The 14863-nt window shown below is 38.3% G+C and overlaps 1 protein-coding gene across 2 annotated transcripts in view; it reads left to right on the top strand.

Annotated features, from left to right (window-relative positions):
- The window catches only part of LOC138801345 (uncharacterized), a 47736-nt gene that overhangs the window by 7678 nt on the left and 25195 nt on the right, over nt 1-14863 (top strand). The window contains exons 8-25 of one of the 2 annotated variants that reach the window (XM_069984071.1): nt 1349-1498; nt 1716-1924; nt 3234-3325; nt 3485-3591; nt 4213-4559; nt 4997-5100; nt 5518-5633; nt 7049-7234; nt 7330-7544; nt 8244-8341; nt 8546-8643; nt 9209-9385; nt 9755-9811; nt 12717-12916; nt 13561-13649; nt 13733-13851; nt 13964-14137; nt 14335-14534. In XM_069984071.1, the coding sequence (XP_069840172.1) occupies nt 1349-1498; nt 1716-1924; nt 3234-3325; nt 3485-3591; nt 4213-4559; nt 4997-5100; nt 5518-5633; nt 7049-7234; nt 7330-7544; nt 8244-8341; nt 8546-8643; nt 9209-9385; nt 9755-9811; nt 12717-12916; nt 13561-13649; nt 13733-13851; nt 13964-14137; nt 14335-14534 (2738 nt within the window). The remainder of the gene's footprint in view (nt 1-1348; nt 1499-1715; nt 1925-3233; nt 3326-3484; nt 3592-4212; nt 4560-4996; nt 5101-5517; nt 5634-7048; nt 7235-7329; nt 7545-8243; nt 8342-8545; nt 8644-9208; nt 9386-9754; nt 9812-12716; nt 12917-13560; nt 13650-13732; nt 13852-13963; nt 14138-14334; nt 14535-14863) is intronic. The other variant, XM_069984072.1, reaches the window with a different exon arrangement.

Below are 14863 nucleotides of genomic sequence, written 5' to 3'. Positions count from 1 at the left end.
TTATAACTACTATAATACTGCTCTTATATACAATAATATAACTACTATAATACTGCCCCTATATACAAGATTATAACTACTATAATACTGCTCTTATATACAATAATATAACTACTATAATACTGCCCCTATATACAAGAATATAACTACTATAATACTGCTCCTATATACAAGAATATAACTACTATAATACTGCCTCCTATATACAAGAATATAACTACTATAATACTGCTCCTATATACAAGAATATAACTACTATAATACTGCCCCCTATATACAAGAATATAACTACTATAATACTGCTCCTATATACAAGACTATAACTACTATAATACTGCTCCTATATACAAGAATATAACTACTATAATACTGCTCCTATATACAAGAATATAACTACTATAATACTGCTCCTATATACAATAATATAAGTACTATAATACTGCCCCCTATATACAAGAATATAACTACTATAATACTGCTCCTATATACAATAATATAAGTACTATAATACTGCCCCCTATATACAAGAATATAACTACTATAATACTGCTCCTATATACAAGAATATAACTACTATAATACTGCTCCTATATACAGGAATATAACTACTATAATACTGCTCCTATATACAAGAATATAACTACTATAATACTGCTCCTATATACAAGAATATAACTACTATAATACTGCTCCTATATACAGGAATATAACTACTATAATACTGCTCCTATATACAAGAATATAACTACTATAATACTGCTCCTATATACAAGAATATAACTACTATAATACTGCTCCTATATACAAGAATATAACTACTATAATACTGCTCCTATATACAAGAATATAACTACTATAATACTGCTCCTATATACAAGAATATAACTACTATAATACTGCTCCTATATACAGGAATATAACTACTATAATACTGCTCCTATATACAAGAATATAACTACTATAATACTGCTCCTATATACAAGAATATAGCTACTATAATACTGCTCCTATATACAAGAATATAACTACTATAATACTGCTCCTATATACAAGAATATAACTACTATAATACTGCTCCTATATACAAGAATATAACTACTATAATACTGCTCCTATATACAGGAATATAACTACTATAATACTGCTCCTATATACAAGAATATAACTACTATAATACTGCCCCTATATACAGGAATATAACTACTATAATACTGCTCCTATATACAAGTATATCACTACTATAATACTGCTCCTATATACAAGTATATCACTACTATAATACTGCCCTATTTGCACAAGGAATATTGATTTGCAACAAGTGAGCTTTTTTATGTTTTCCTATTCTCAGATTGAAAATGTCCCAGCTGCCACGGCTTCTAAAATCCTCAGTTGCTACTTGAAAGACGGTGCTGTCACCTCACAGGGCGCTTTCTCTCTATTCATCTCAAAAATCAGCATAGACAAACTTGCATTCGTCCTTAGTTCCATCAATAACATGGTAAGTGCAATCACTGTTATCTCTGCCTTCACCTCAGGTAAAGATGCAGGGTACTGGTATATAGAATACATTGGCGAGTGTTGTCACACTGCCACTACTGCACAGTGCCCTACAAATCCACATTGTCTAGTAATGGCGCCCACTGGTGGTGGTAATATAATAGAAAGCTAAGCTAATATCACAAACGTAATTATTTACATGCATCTTCATCTTTCAGGGTCCTTCTTCTTCCATATCAGATGAAAACAAGTTGTACCTGTTAACTGCCGTGTTGGAAAGTCTGGTTAAAAACCCGAACAATTTTAACCCGGGTTTTATGTCTACATGGTTCCAGGAAAAGTTGTACACATTTCTTCCTGTTATAACCACTGAGCTTCTCAACTGCATGACCAGCTTGCCCATATCATGTGAAGCCATTGAGCCTGTGTAAGTATAGTAAGACCATGCTAGATGGGCCATACTAAGGCCCACATCCTAATATCCTTAAAGTGTCACTGTCGTTATAACTTTCAAAATCTAAATCAACAGTGGATGTGATATAAAGTAAGTTTGCAATTTACATTTATCTTTTTTTTTTTTTTTAGTTATCATGGAAAACACAGCATTTCCTGTTTTCTGACTGTTTTTTTCTCTCAAAGAGTCAGAAAACAGAAAGTCCTGTGTTTTCCAGGCCATCTGAGCGCTCACAGAGAGAAGGCAGTCATGTGATTGATTCATGGCGACATCCATGACTCTCCTTGACTCTCTGTACTGGTGAGGACTTCATGTATTAAGTCTCTTTTTTTATAAAAATCTGCCTTCAGGAGAATGGACCTGGATTTCTGGTAAGTATAGCTGATATATAGCAGACTTCAGGAGACTGGACCTGGATTTCTGGTAAGTATAGCTGATATATAGCAGACTTCAGGGGACTGGACCTGGATTTCTGGTTAGTATAGCTGTTATATAGCAGCCTTCAGGAGAATGGACCTGGATTTCTGGTAAGTATAGCTGTTATAAAGCAGCCTTCAGGGGACTGGACCTGGATTTCTGGTAAGTTCAGCTTTGTTTTACAGCATAACAACAACAAAAAAAGTATAGCTGTTATATAGCTGCCTTCAGGGGACTGGACCTGGATTTCTGGTAAGTATAGCTGATATATAGCAGACTTCAGGAGAATGGACCTGGATTTCTGGTAAGTATAGCTGATATATAGCAGACATCAGGAGACTGGATCTGGATTTCTGGTAAGTATAGCTGTTATATAGCAGCCTTCAGGAGAATGGACCTGGATTTCTGGTAAGTATAGCTGTTATAAAGCAGCCTTCAGGGGACTGGACCTGGATTTCTGGTAAGTATAGCTGTTATATAGCTGCCTTCAGGGGAATGGACCTGGATTTCTGGTAAGTATAGCTGTTATATAGCAGCCTTCAGGGGACTGGACCTGGATTTCTGTTAAGTATAGCTGTTATATAGCTGCCTTCAGGGGACTGGACCTGGATTTCTGGTAAGTTCAGCTTTGTTTTACAGCATAACAACAACAACAAAATAATCAATGTATATTGCAAACTTGCTTTATATCACATCCCCTGCTGATTTAGATTCTGAAAGTTATAACGACAGTGACACTTTAAGTTTTTAGATGATCGATAAGCTGTCATTTTTTACCTATTAATATTTGCATGAGATGATAACATGGCAGCTTTTATTGCAAAATGAATAATATCGTGAAATTGTTTAATCTTTTATTTTACAGAATTACTGCCTTAGATGTTTCTTATGGCAAATTTAGTCAAGCTAAGAAGGAGGACATTGGATTATGGGTCACTCGATTCGTCCAGGCACATAGTGAGTTTCATAGAAATACATTAGCAGAGTATTTATTACTCAGGGGTGGGGCCAGAGACCTTTGAGGGTGTACGATGCCTAGACTTGACAATAGATTGCAGATACAAATGAGTTCACATGCAGTGGGTCTGATTAACCATATCATTTCTGCCTATTAAGCCTGCAGAGCAGCAACAACAGCAGAGGCCATCCTCGCCTTCTACAAGAGTTTTGTGAGCAATGTCAATGTTTCTGAATTCTCTGTGGCATTCGGCAACACAGATCTGGTGAGTTGAAAATAAAAATAACAACCTTTTTTTTTTTGGCTTAAAGGGGTAGTGCGGCGGTAAAGAATTATTCACAGAATAACACACATTACAAAGTTATACAACTTTGTAATGTATGTTATGTCTGTGAATGGCCCCCTTCCCCGTGTCCCACCACCCCCACCCGTGTACCCGGAAGTGTGTCACAAGCCGACCACCGTCTCCGATCTTCAGTCAGTGACGTCTTCTTCGGGCCGCGTCATCAGCTGCTCAGCCGCGATTGGCTGAGCACAGTTATGCTCAGCCAATCGCGGCTGAGCATCGGATGACGCTGCAGAGGGCGGCCGGCACTCGGGAAGATCGGAGAACATCGTCCGGCCGCCTGAAGATGATGTTGCGGCACAAGATAGCGGACGGGCGCGACACGGATCAGGTAATGTATAATGCACCAACACTTCCGGGTACATGGGTGGGGGTGGTGGGACACAGGGAAGGGGGCGATTCACAGACATAACATACATTACAAAGTTGTATAACTTTGTAATGTGTGTTATTCTGTGAATAATTTCTTAGCGCTGCACTACCCCTTTAATGGCTATATATATAGTAAGCTAATAAACTACTGATCTGTTCACTTAACAGGGATCTGCAATAGCTGCTTTTACTGACTTCCAACTGGCCCAATATGTTAGTGAAGCCAATATCTTCAGCAGCCTAGAGACAGCTTCTTCTACTCTACAACTACTGCAGACCAAAGACTTTAATTTCCTCTTTAACTTCCTAAGTACCTTGCCAGGGGGAAACTACAACCAGAACATTATGTACACCTTGCTATATGACATAGTGACCAAGGTCAACACTTCCGATCCTGTTTGTAGACCAAGCCTAAAAGCAATCTTCCAAGGAAGACTCAGCTACCTCTTTACTGCCATCAATAGCACTATCCTTGATCTGTTTTCCCTCCGGGATTGCTCTGATTTCCAGGATGTGTAAGTAAACTTCAGAATTTTTTTTTTTTTTTACTTATAGTATAAATTCAAATAGAATCTTACTGATTTACCCAGTGGAGAAAAAGATCTGAAGCAACATGAGAAAATAGTACTTTACTAAGAGAGTAGTAGATGCTTGGGGCAAAGTTCCAGCAGGTCAATCTACAGTAAGTGAATGTACACCTGATGGGATAAACAGATATCTTTCCTAGCATAATAAGAAAGGAAATTACATACTAGATCAGGGGTAGGGAACCTTCGGCCCTCCAGCTGTTGCAAAACTACAATTCCCATCATGCCTGGACAGCCAAAGTGAAGCTTCTCCCATCCTTGTACTAGATAGACCAGGTTGTCTTTTTGTGCTGACGCGTCTTCTATGTTTATAATTTCTGTATAACATTGTACCTTGCTGTTGACTATAATCTGTTCTCCCACAGTTACACAGCCATTGATGAAGTCTATGGTGATCTATCAGATGAGGTAAAACAATTAGTGTTCGACCACAGAATCAAGTTCTTAAATGCAGAAGCAGACAAGTCAGGTAAGGATTCATGTTTCTGTACAGAATTAGAATTCAGAATGCACGTTAGGTTTAGAAATCCATCACTTATAAGCCTGAGCTTAGAATGTTTCCAAAGATTAGTGGTGCTGAAGGTCCTAGCAGAGGGACACAAAGAAATCACTGCTGGGAAACACATGTGAACAAAGCCCAAGAGGATCGTTTCTTACATTGAGCACTGTTTAGTTTTCTATTAATTCTGTGTATAGTTTGCTAAGGTTGGAGCGCCATAAAGACTGTAATTGCAAAGCTGTACACAGCTCGGTTCTCTGTGTAGATAGACCCTATAGCCTTATAGACAACAACCTCTATGAAGAATAAGAAAGCAGATGCTTAAGGCTGAACATAGGTCTCAGTGGTGTTAAGTCTGGTATAATAGATGATTACTCATTTCTACAGGTTCCGCATGCACATATGGTCTTTCGAGCTCCATGTGGTTACAGATAAACTTTGGAAAGTCTATTACTTATCTTACCTATTCTAATATGATGCGTCTCAATCCATACTTCGAAGGAGTAAGTCTTTATTTTTGTCTAACTTGGACAAACTTTTTTTTTTTCAACTGTAGAAAAGCATGTTGGATGATGCTCTGTACTTTCTGTTGGCGCACCCACCACCCCTTATGGTGTGCCATTATGTTATGAACAAATAACCCTACCTGATCATACAGTCTCTAATTCTGAACACTGTACAGTATGGCGCCCAAGTAACATTGCTGTATGTTTGCCAATACCAACATATAGCACAGGGATTAAATAACAGCGGCATACATAAAGTAAATGTAATAAGTGTGCCATACAATTCATAGGAGTCATTAGTATTGGGTGCTAAGCAGACCTTGAAAGGCCCACTGGCGAGCAGATGGATCTCCCAGTGGGCTCCTGAGTTAGAATAGACCCCCTCTTGTATCTAGTTGATTATGGTAAAAAAAAAAATGCCATTCAAGGCTATGTTCACACTACGTAAGCTTCCGGCCGTAGTGCGCTCCGTGAATATGCGGCCGGAAACTTACGTAGTTAGCGTACAATGCAAAGTATACGATCCCGGCCGCACAGTTCACACTTCGTACGAATGTACGCCGGGATCGTATACGGCGCCGTAAGAAATGAACAAGACCATTGTTTCCGGCCGGAAGGCTTGTAACTTACGCCCGTAGCGTATCCCACGGCTCCGTACGAAGTGGTGATTTCTTAATTTTTCCGCTCTTCTATGCCGATCCAAAAGGTTCTGTGGGGTGTCCGGGGCTAGGTGAAGATTTCCAAGTAAAAGACCGCTGTCAGATCGCTTCGTAGGGGGCTCAGGAAGCGTAAGTAGACTACGGGCGTACGTTCGCAATGCGTACGCATTGCGTACACACTGCGTACGCATCTGCCCGCACATCGAATATTCGCACGCCTGTTGTTTCAGCCGCACATGTACGGCGCCATACGAAATGCGTACGGATTCATACGTAGTGTGAACATAGCCCAAAAGTACAACTGGTCCTTCAAAAAACAAGCCCTATATGGATCTGTTGACAGAAAATAAAAGACAGGAAAAAATAATAAAATTGGCTGCAATGTTAAGGTTTTAGCTCTTTACCACATCTTACATAACAGTACCACAGGATATTAGGCATACCAACAGTACCACTAGTACCAACAGTACCACAAGGATATTAAGCATACTATTGCCGATTCTCACATTACGGTTATAGCATAGTCATTGCCACTGTGTCCATTCAATCAATGACAGTAAGAGTGTATGTTGTTGTGCATGAAGCCAAGAAGTGATCATGTATAGTAACTGTGGGGAGGGATCCCAGAATGAATTCCACTGGTGAGACCTTGTTGGGATAGTTGCTTGTAGAGGTCGCACATCCCTAAGTCTGACATTACTCTCTCAAAAGGCAAAGTGGATTGACCGTGTCTTCTTTTTGTTTATTTCCTAGTATGAAGCCATTTCCCTCTTCAGCTCACAACAGGCTTTAGATCTTGTCATAGAATCCCAAATACTTACTTCGGCAAATCCAAAAAATTATGTGACGCACATGTCATTTCTCATTACCTTTTTAAATAGCAAAACCTTTGTCTACGTAAAAACTTTTATGAAGGAACTAAGGACTGTTCTAATCCGGGTGAGTTGTTCTCTGCACAACAACACCAACAGCATAATATATCCATATACAATCATGCCATATTGAATACTAATCTGTAACATGGTTCTTTACAGATGAACGTCAAATATGTTGTCAACATTGATGTCCGGAACAAGATGTTAAATGCGATTTGGGGGATAATGCGACCAGAATTTGTCCAGTTTACCAGCAATGATTGGTACACGTGGTTCAATGAATACCTAAACTTCTTCCTGCCTTCCGTTACCACTGAGCAGCTTTCTGTACTGACCAACACTGTGGTGGATGACTGTTCTAACTTACAAACCATGTAGGTAGCGCCTGACTTTATGTTGAAATGTTTTATTTAACTGGTTACCATAACTTTAATGATCTAAAATAGTTTTACTTCAGCTATAGATTTGGCAAAAAGGTGATTTTTAATCATTTAATTGATCATTTTTTTATGGTTCACATATTTTGGGGCTTTTCATCCAGGGAAGCATAAAACAAAATTCATATATAGTAGTTTGGCAGTCATCATTGGTTGCCATTCATTTAAAGAGGATGTACCACCCGGTACATCCTCTTTAACCTGAACCCACGGATCGATCGGCGCCGGCACGGCTCCATTCATTCTAAGTGAGCCGCGTCATACAGGGGAGGGAATTCCCTCCCTCTGGGGGCGGGCCGGCCGACCTCCAGTGCTTGAGCACCGGCCGGTACCGCTGGATCGAATGGCGCCGTGCACGGGAACCGGGTTTCCCCGTGCCGGCACTGTTCAATCCGTAGGTTCAGGTTAAAGAGGATGTACCGGGTGGTACATCCTCTTTAGGCTTCATACCATAGCAGAGTTTTAGCAAAAAAAAAAAAAGCCATCTACAGTACATGGAAAGCAACGTTATTGACTCCTAGAAAGAAGTTACTAAAAGGTGTTAAAAGAGTATTCAGCCAACTAAGAATTTTATGAAGTGTAGAAGAAGACTAACTCTATATTAAAATTGTATCTGTGCTTGTGTTTTTCCTTCAGTGTTGGAGGATTGGACACGGGCTTTGAGCTCATGAGTGAAGAAACAAAATCTGATGTTACCGGCTGGATCATAGGATTCCTTAGGAATCAGACAAGTAGTAAGTGATTTCACATAAAGGGAATGATGCATGTTGATAAACATTACTTGCGGCCATCATTATAATATAAAGGACGGTATTTTAAAAACACGGGCCTTTATTTTGCCTAAAAAGGCATTGTGGGATTATAAAGAGATCCTCTTGCTCACCATTTTCCGTTAATAAATAATAATAATAATAATAATAATAATTTTCTTTTTACAGAATGTGCAAGCAGCAACTGGTTGGTTCTTAACTTCAAACAGTTTAAATCCTTTGTCAGTATTACTGTGATCAAGGAATTGGATATCAACTTCAATCTGGTAAGAACTCATGATAAATAACAAGTCTTTAGTCCAATAACCATCATAGTGAAATATTATGATAGTTGAGGATTTTTTACTGTTAGAGCAGCGAGACTATGGAACTCTCTGCCACGCTGTGTTGTGATGCCTGATTCTCTAAACAAGTTCAAAGGGGCTCTAGATACCTTTTTTATTACATTACTTGGAGGTTTAGACTGGGATTATAGGTTGGCTTGTAAAGGTATATTCCTCTCAAAAATAACTTCTCATATATTGCTGCCCATTGGGGGAGAACATAACAAACAGAGATTTCTTACTTTTACACGCTCCCCCGTGTCCTCCTATGGAACCTTTGGGTTCTGGATGAGCAATCTTGCCTCCACTTCCAAGACCGCCACCACCCTGCAAACTCCATCCCTATGCTTAGCTGCAGTGTGGATGTAGACTAGATTATCACTTGATGCAATAGGGCCCTTAAACTTTGATAGACCTAATCTGTTATCAACTATGTCATTATGTTACCAGGTTATTACCTCATTTGTACTTTCTATATATATTCTATGTATATTTTTTTGTTTTACAGGGTGACTCTCTAGTTGATCTTACTACGGTCCAAATCGCAGATGCAGTGGTGACCGACGAAACAGCACTCAGCAGTGTAACCTTCATAGAAACTGTCTTCGAAGTACTCACAAACACTACTAATCCTGTGGAAAATTTGGCAGTTTTCTGGGACCATTTTAATAATGCATATGAAGAGGTAATATTTGTAAACCAATGTTATACATCTTTTCCTTTTAGTTAAATAAGTGCCATTTCAGCATTACCGGGCAATCCTTTCTCTCTCCAAAACATTGGTACCTTAAAGCTAGATAAGTGTTATGTGTTCAAAAGACTGTGGGAAAGTGCACCTTTTTGCTTCAGGATACATAAAAAAACAGTGAAAAAATATTACAGCAAGCATCCATATCCCTATAATTGGGGACACAGAGCAATAGGCTAGAATGACGATCAAACATTGTAGCAAATAGTGATGTGCGGCAGGTATATTGCAATTTGACATCAAGCAAGAAAAAAAAACATATATAGTTGACAAGAAAGAAAAAATCCAAATACTACCTTTTGATAGGAAAGAAGAAAGCATTTACAGACTCCCAAAAGGAGACGAAGGAGGTCTCTTTTCCAGGTAAGATGCGATGCCATCAGCTGTTTGTCATCAGGTGTGACATGGGGCCTTGTTTTTCTCTATTAGTTCTTTTGTATTATATCTATATTGTTGTTACAGTGATACAAAAGAAAGTTTTTCTTATTTTTACCTTAAGACAGATTAACGTGTTTCCTAGTAACAAGATTTCCTTTCAACAAGAGGGTAGCAGAGAACTGGCTTGCTCATACCTTTTGGGCTGATGCAGACCCCATTGCGGTTCCTAAAATTCAGATTATCTATTTTTTGTGTATTGGTCATTGAATTGATGTCCATATTATAAACTGCCTTGACAGTAGAAATAATTATGATTGATAAAAAGGTGAATATTAGGTATCTAGATCTTCAACCGGCCCTGCACCTTCTTGATGCCAAGGAATGTTCTACACATCTCAAATCTATGCAATGTCATTACCCCAAATGTTTGATCTCTCAGTAATTTATTGGTCATTATTTGATCAGTTGTCATTGACAAACGTGATTTGGGATTGTGTTTCCTAATAAACAAAGCAATTATTTCATGGAAGGAATTGTTTGCAATTATTACAATCAATCTCTGTAAATCAATGCATGCATTATTTATATGGAGCAATCACATCATCCTGATAGCGTAATTACGTCTTACAGTCTAACCTGTTTGACTGGGTCTGTTGTCACTTTACAACTAACTGGTATGCTGGGTTTGATTGGGGTTTGACTGGTGAAATATGTTTATACAAGTATTTAAAACGTCTAAGCAACATAATAACCAAATTAAACTGTACCTAAGACTATGACAAAAAATAACCCCCTAACACCATTCTCTGCTTCTAAGCATTGGCTTAACATTTAACATAAACTTGCCCTGTGTTACTATCTACATATGTATAATTTATAACAAACACAGAAAAATTTGTGTATCGACCCAATGAATAACTGGCTACTTATCTATAAGGTGTTGTAGGTACCTCTGCCATGTCCCACGTTCTTACCGAAACCGAAAATGTAGCCTTGGACATTCAATCTTTGTTGGTCTTTGACATTCACTATACCTGCTTGCTAACATCTCATTTGGTTCCCATATAGAATTAACTTTCTCAGGTGACTGGGTCTTTACATACAGCCTTCTGACCTTTCAAAGAAGTGATTATTAGTGCTGTTCTCATTACTGCTATCTACTGTATATGCCTGACCCATCTCAGTAAAATATTATAGTAAAATATATATGTACCCTACAAAACTAGTCTTTAGACTGCTAATATACCCACCTATTGGGTTGTTTTAGAAAGAATAACACTTCGACAGATCTCTAACTTTACAAATACATTTAAAGGGGTTGTCTGAATTATTATTACTTGCTTCCATCCATGGGATGAGTATGAGATTGTATGGGGTCTGACCTCTAGGTTTCCCGGGGATCCCTAGAGCAGCGCCCTGACCGCTTTCTTTCCAATGGAGCTGTGGATCAGAACCCCTGAGATCTCATACTTGCCCTCTAACCTGTGCATAGGAGACAAGTAATAATCAATTGTAAAATCCCTTTAATTGCTTAAAGAGGTGACAATTTGCAAAAAGGTTCTACAGAAATTGCTCGCTGCCTTATTTTTCAGAGACTCCAAACCGATATATTGAAATGTAATGTGTTATTAGTGTCCACTTTACATCCTAATATTGACTTTACCATGTAACATGATCATTTGAAGACTGAAAATATAGAATGAACAGCTTCATTGTTACATACAACTGTTCACTTTGCATGACACTTAATGCTCTTGGTGGAACTGGCAGCTCTTATTTCTATATTGGTACACATAGATTTCATGAGCAACAGCATTTCTTACAGTCTGAAATGGAAAGAAGGGATTGTCCGAGTAACTATGAAAAGGCAGAATGAAGAGTCTACAGACTTCAGAGAAATTCCCAATTTAAATTTTCTTAAGGACCTTCTTATAGGACTTTTTCTAAATTTGTCCCTAATAGAAATTCATTTTAGAAATGAAGGCACTTGTGTTATGTTTGGTAATCCAATGCTTGATGCGAGCTGGTGAGGGGGCGTTCACATACTATACACATACTACTGTATATTGCAATTCACTGAAGAGTAATAGGAGGCACTGCTCATATATGTGTTTTCACCAGAAGCAACACAGTTCAAAGAACACCAAAGGAGCACACACATAGACATACATGCATAGGCGTACATATATATATATTTAACAATGTATAGTAACATATATATATATATACACACACACACATAAACATACACATACACACTCATATAGACAATCACACATAGTATCTTTTTACATGAAAACCACATATAAAATAAATAAAGACAGATGGTTTTTAATTATCATGATCATCAAAAATGTCCATTTTTATTTTAAAAATGGAAGTTTTTATGTTAAAAAAAAGTTGTAGTAACATAGGCATATACACATTTATACACTCATACATACAGTATACTCATACGTACATACAGTATCACAAAAATACACTCATCTATAGAAACATGCAAACGTACGTATAAACGCACAATATACACATGCACAAATACATGTACTCACAAACATAAATGCACGTATGCAAATGCACACACACACATTCACATATACAGAAATGCACACACACTGATATATAGAAATGCATACGCATTTCAAATGTCATCATACATTTTTTTAGATAGCCAAAGACATGATGGTTTCCATTCAAGTATTCTTTGTAGTCGTAGGATTACTCTTCAGTGAATCAATGCTTGTGTGTGTGGCAGTGTAACGTATATATATCTCGGTGAGACCCCAACCAGCTCTTTTCCTACCTGAACAGGCAAAATTTTTCATATCTTCATGTTTGTAGAAACAAAAAATGTATATTTCCCTCTTGCACATTTCTCTCTTCAATTTAGATCAGGACGTTTACTGATGAGGTGAAGGTCAAGATGTTGGAGTTGACGACTGATGAGATCTCAGTCAAATATAACACATTCACGGCAGAAGATTACACCAACTGGTTTGAGAAAAAACTTTATCTGGTGACACCTGTGATCACCACAAATATCCTTTCCGAATTCCCATTGAGTGCTGACTGTGATTCCTACAAAGCTATGTAAGTGATGTTTAATGGAATTTCTTGCCATTATTAGTCGTAGACATAACAGTATGCATGTGATTAGATACTAATAATGGAGTCCACTCTACACCCAACCAGAGCTCAGTATTTTCTATGGCCCTCCCCCCACCCTTCATACTTCTTGCCAGGTAGACAGTCCCTTCTATGAAGATAAAGAGTATGGTCTTGATGGTTTGGGCCCACAGCAGCTGTTTTATATCTACAGGGTAGGATAGACCATCATGTGGCAGGAGAAGCATGCAAGCAGGAAAATAGGTTCATTTTATAGGGCAGGGATGGGGAACCTCTGGCCTTCTAGCTGTAGCAAAACTACAATTCCCACCATGCCAGGACAACCAAAACGAAAGCTTTGGCTGTCCAGACATGATGGAAATTGTAGTTTTGCAACAGCTGGTGGACCTAAAGTTCCCTATCCCTGCTATAGAGAGTACATTGGTAGCAGTTGCACCTGTAAAACGGTGAGGAGGGCCACAGGCCCATATACCACATAGGTGCATATGAAGACAACAATGAAAAGCCAGGGCCAACCTGTTTTATACTTCTGCCGCACTGCATTTAACGTTCCAGTTCGATTTAAATGAATTTATATCAAAGCATCTATACTTCTTGTCATCTTACAGGGTACACGCACTGAGTGTAAATTATGAAGTAACGGTTGAAGCCAGCCAGGATAATGTCTACAATTTCATGACCAAGCTCTTGGAAAACGGTAACTAAATACAAATAATATCTCCCTATTTCCAATCATCCTCACCCCTTCCTAATATTTGTTGTTCTTTGTATTCCTTCTAGGAAAAAAATGCAACACCGGAAGTGTCAGCACTGTGCGCTATATAGAAAGTTCTTTCGGTAACTACTCTGCTATGGCCACCTATGAAAAGCTCATTAGCTACCAACTAACATTCAACCCTGTAAGTGTTCATACATATGGCTAGTTTTCGTAGGTTAGATAAAAAACATGGTCATTGGAACCCATCCTGGTAATGATCTTATGTAATACTGTTTCCTAATTTATGCTTTTAGCTTGAAGATGGCGTGATTCAAAAACTGACCGATACACAGATTGGAGACATGCTCGTTGTGGCTAAAGTGTATCAAAGTATAGAGAATGCTACTAAAGTCTTCCAATACCTGCAGACACTTACAGTTGCCAGAGTGGATAGCTGTATGACCCAGTTCACGCAAACAGCCATTAAAGTAAGTCTTGCAACATTACTTTTTATAACCTTAAAGGGAACTGGTTACTAGAAATGGGCATCTCAAAGATATGACATAAAAGCTTAGCTAGACAATCGAGTTCTCCAATTTTGCATTACTATTATTTCTGTAAGACTAATGGACTCTCAAATATAAAGAATAAGCATAATACAATGTTTTTGTTTGGTTCCCATTAGAAAAACATCAAAATTGACATCACCGTTGGACAATACATCCTTAAAATATATTTGAACATCCTGAAGACCTCAATAGCAACATACACCCGCACTCAAATTGTACAAATGTTTGAAACCAGAATTTTTGTCGTCATTCAATTCTTCACCCGGGAAACTTTGGAAATGTTTGTCATCAATGACTGTGATACTCTCTCTGTCATGTAAGTGAGAACAATGCGAATGTTTTATTATTTAAATTGTTTATTAGAAGGACATGCCTACACTGGTTCATGCTCTTGTAATCCAGCCCTATTCCCTTCAGGGAAGCTGAGCTGTCCTTTAAAGGGATGCTTTGGTGAAAAAAAAATGTTTTCAAATAAACTGGTGTCATTTTACAGATTTGTAAAACCCTTCAATTGAAAAAATGTCAAGTCTTCCAGAACTTATCAGTTGCTGTATTTTCTGCAGAAGGTGGGGTACTTTTTGTAGTCTGAGTCTGTGCTCTCTGCTGCCACCTCTGTCCATGTTAAGAATTGTCCAGAGCAGGAGA

The sequence above is a fragment of the Dendropsophus ebraccatus genome, chromosome 9, assembly GCF_027789765.1.
Source record: "Dendropsophus ebraccatus isolate aDenEbr1 chromosome 9, aDenEbr1.pat, whole genome shotgun sequence".
Lineage (NCBI taxonomy): Eukaryota > Metazoa > Chordata > Amphibia > Anura > Hylidae > Dendropsophus > Dendropsophus ebraccatus.
Note: the sequence above shows the minus strand (reverse complement) of the source record. Positions and strands in the feature narration are given on the sequence as shown.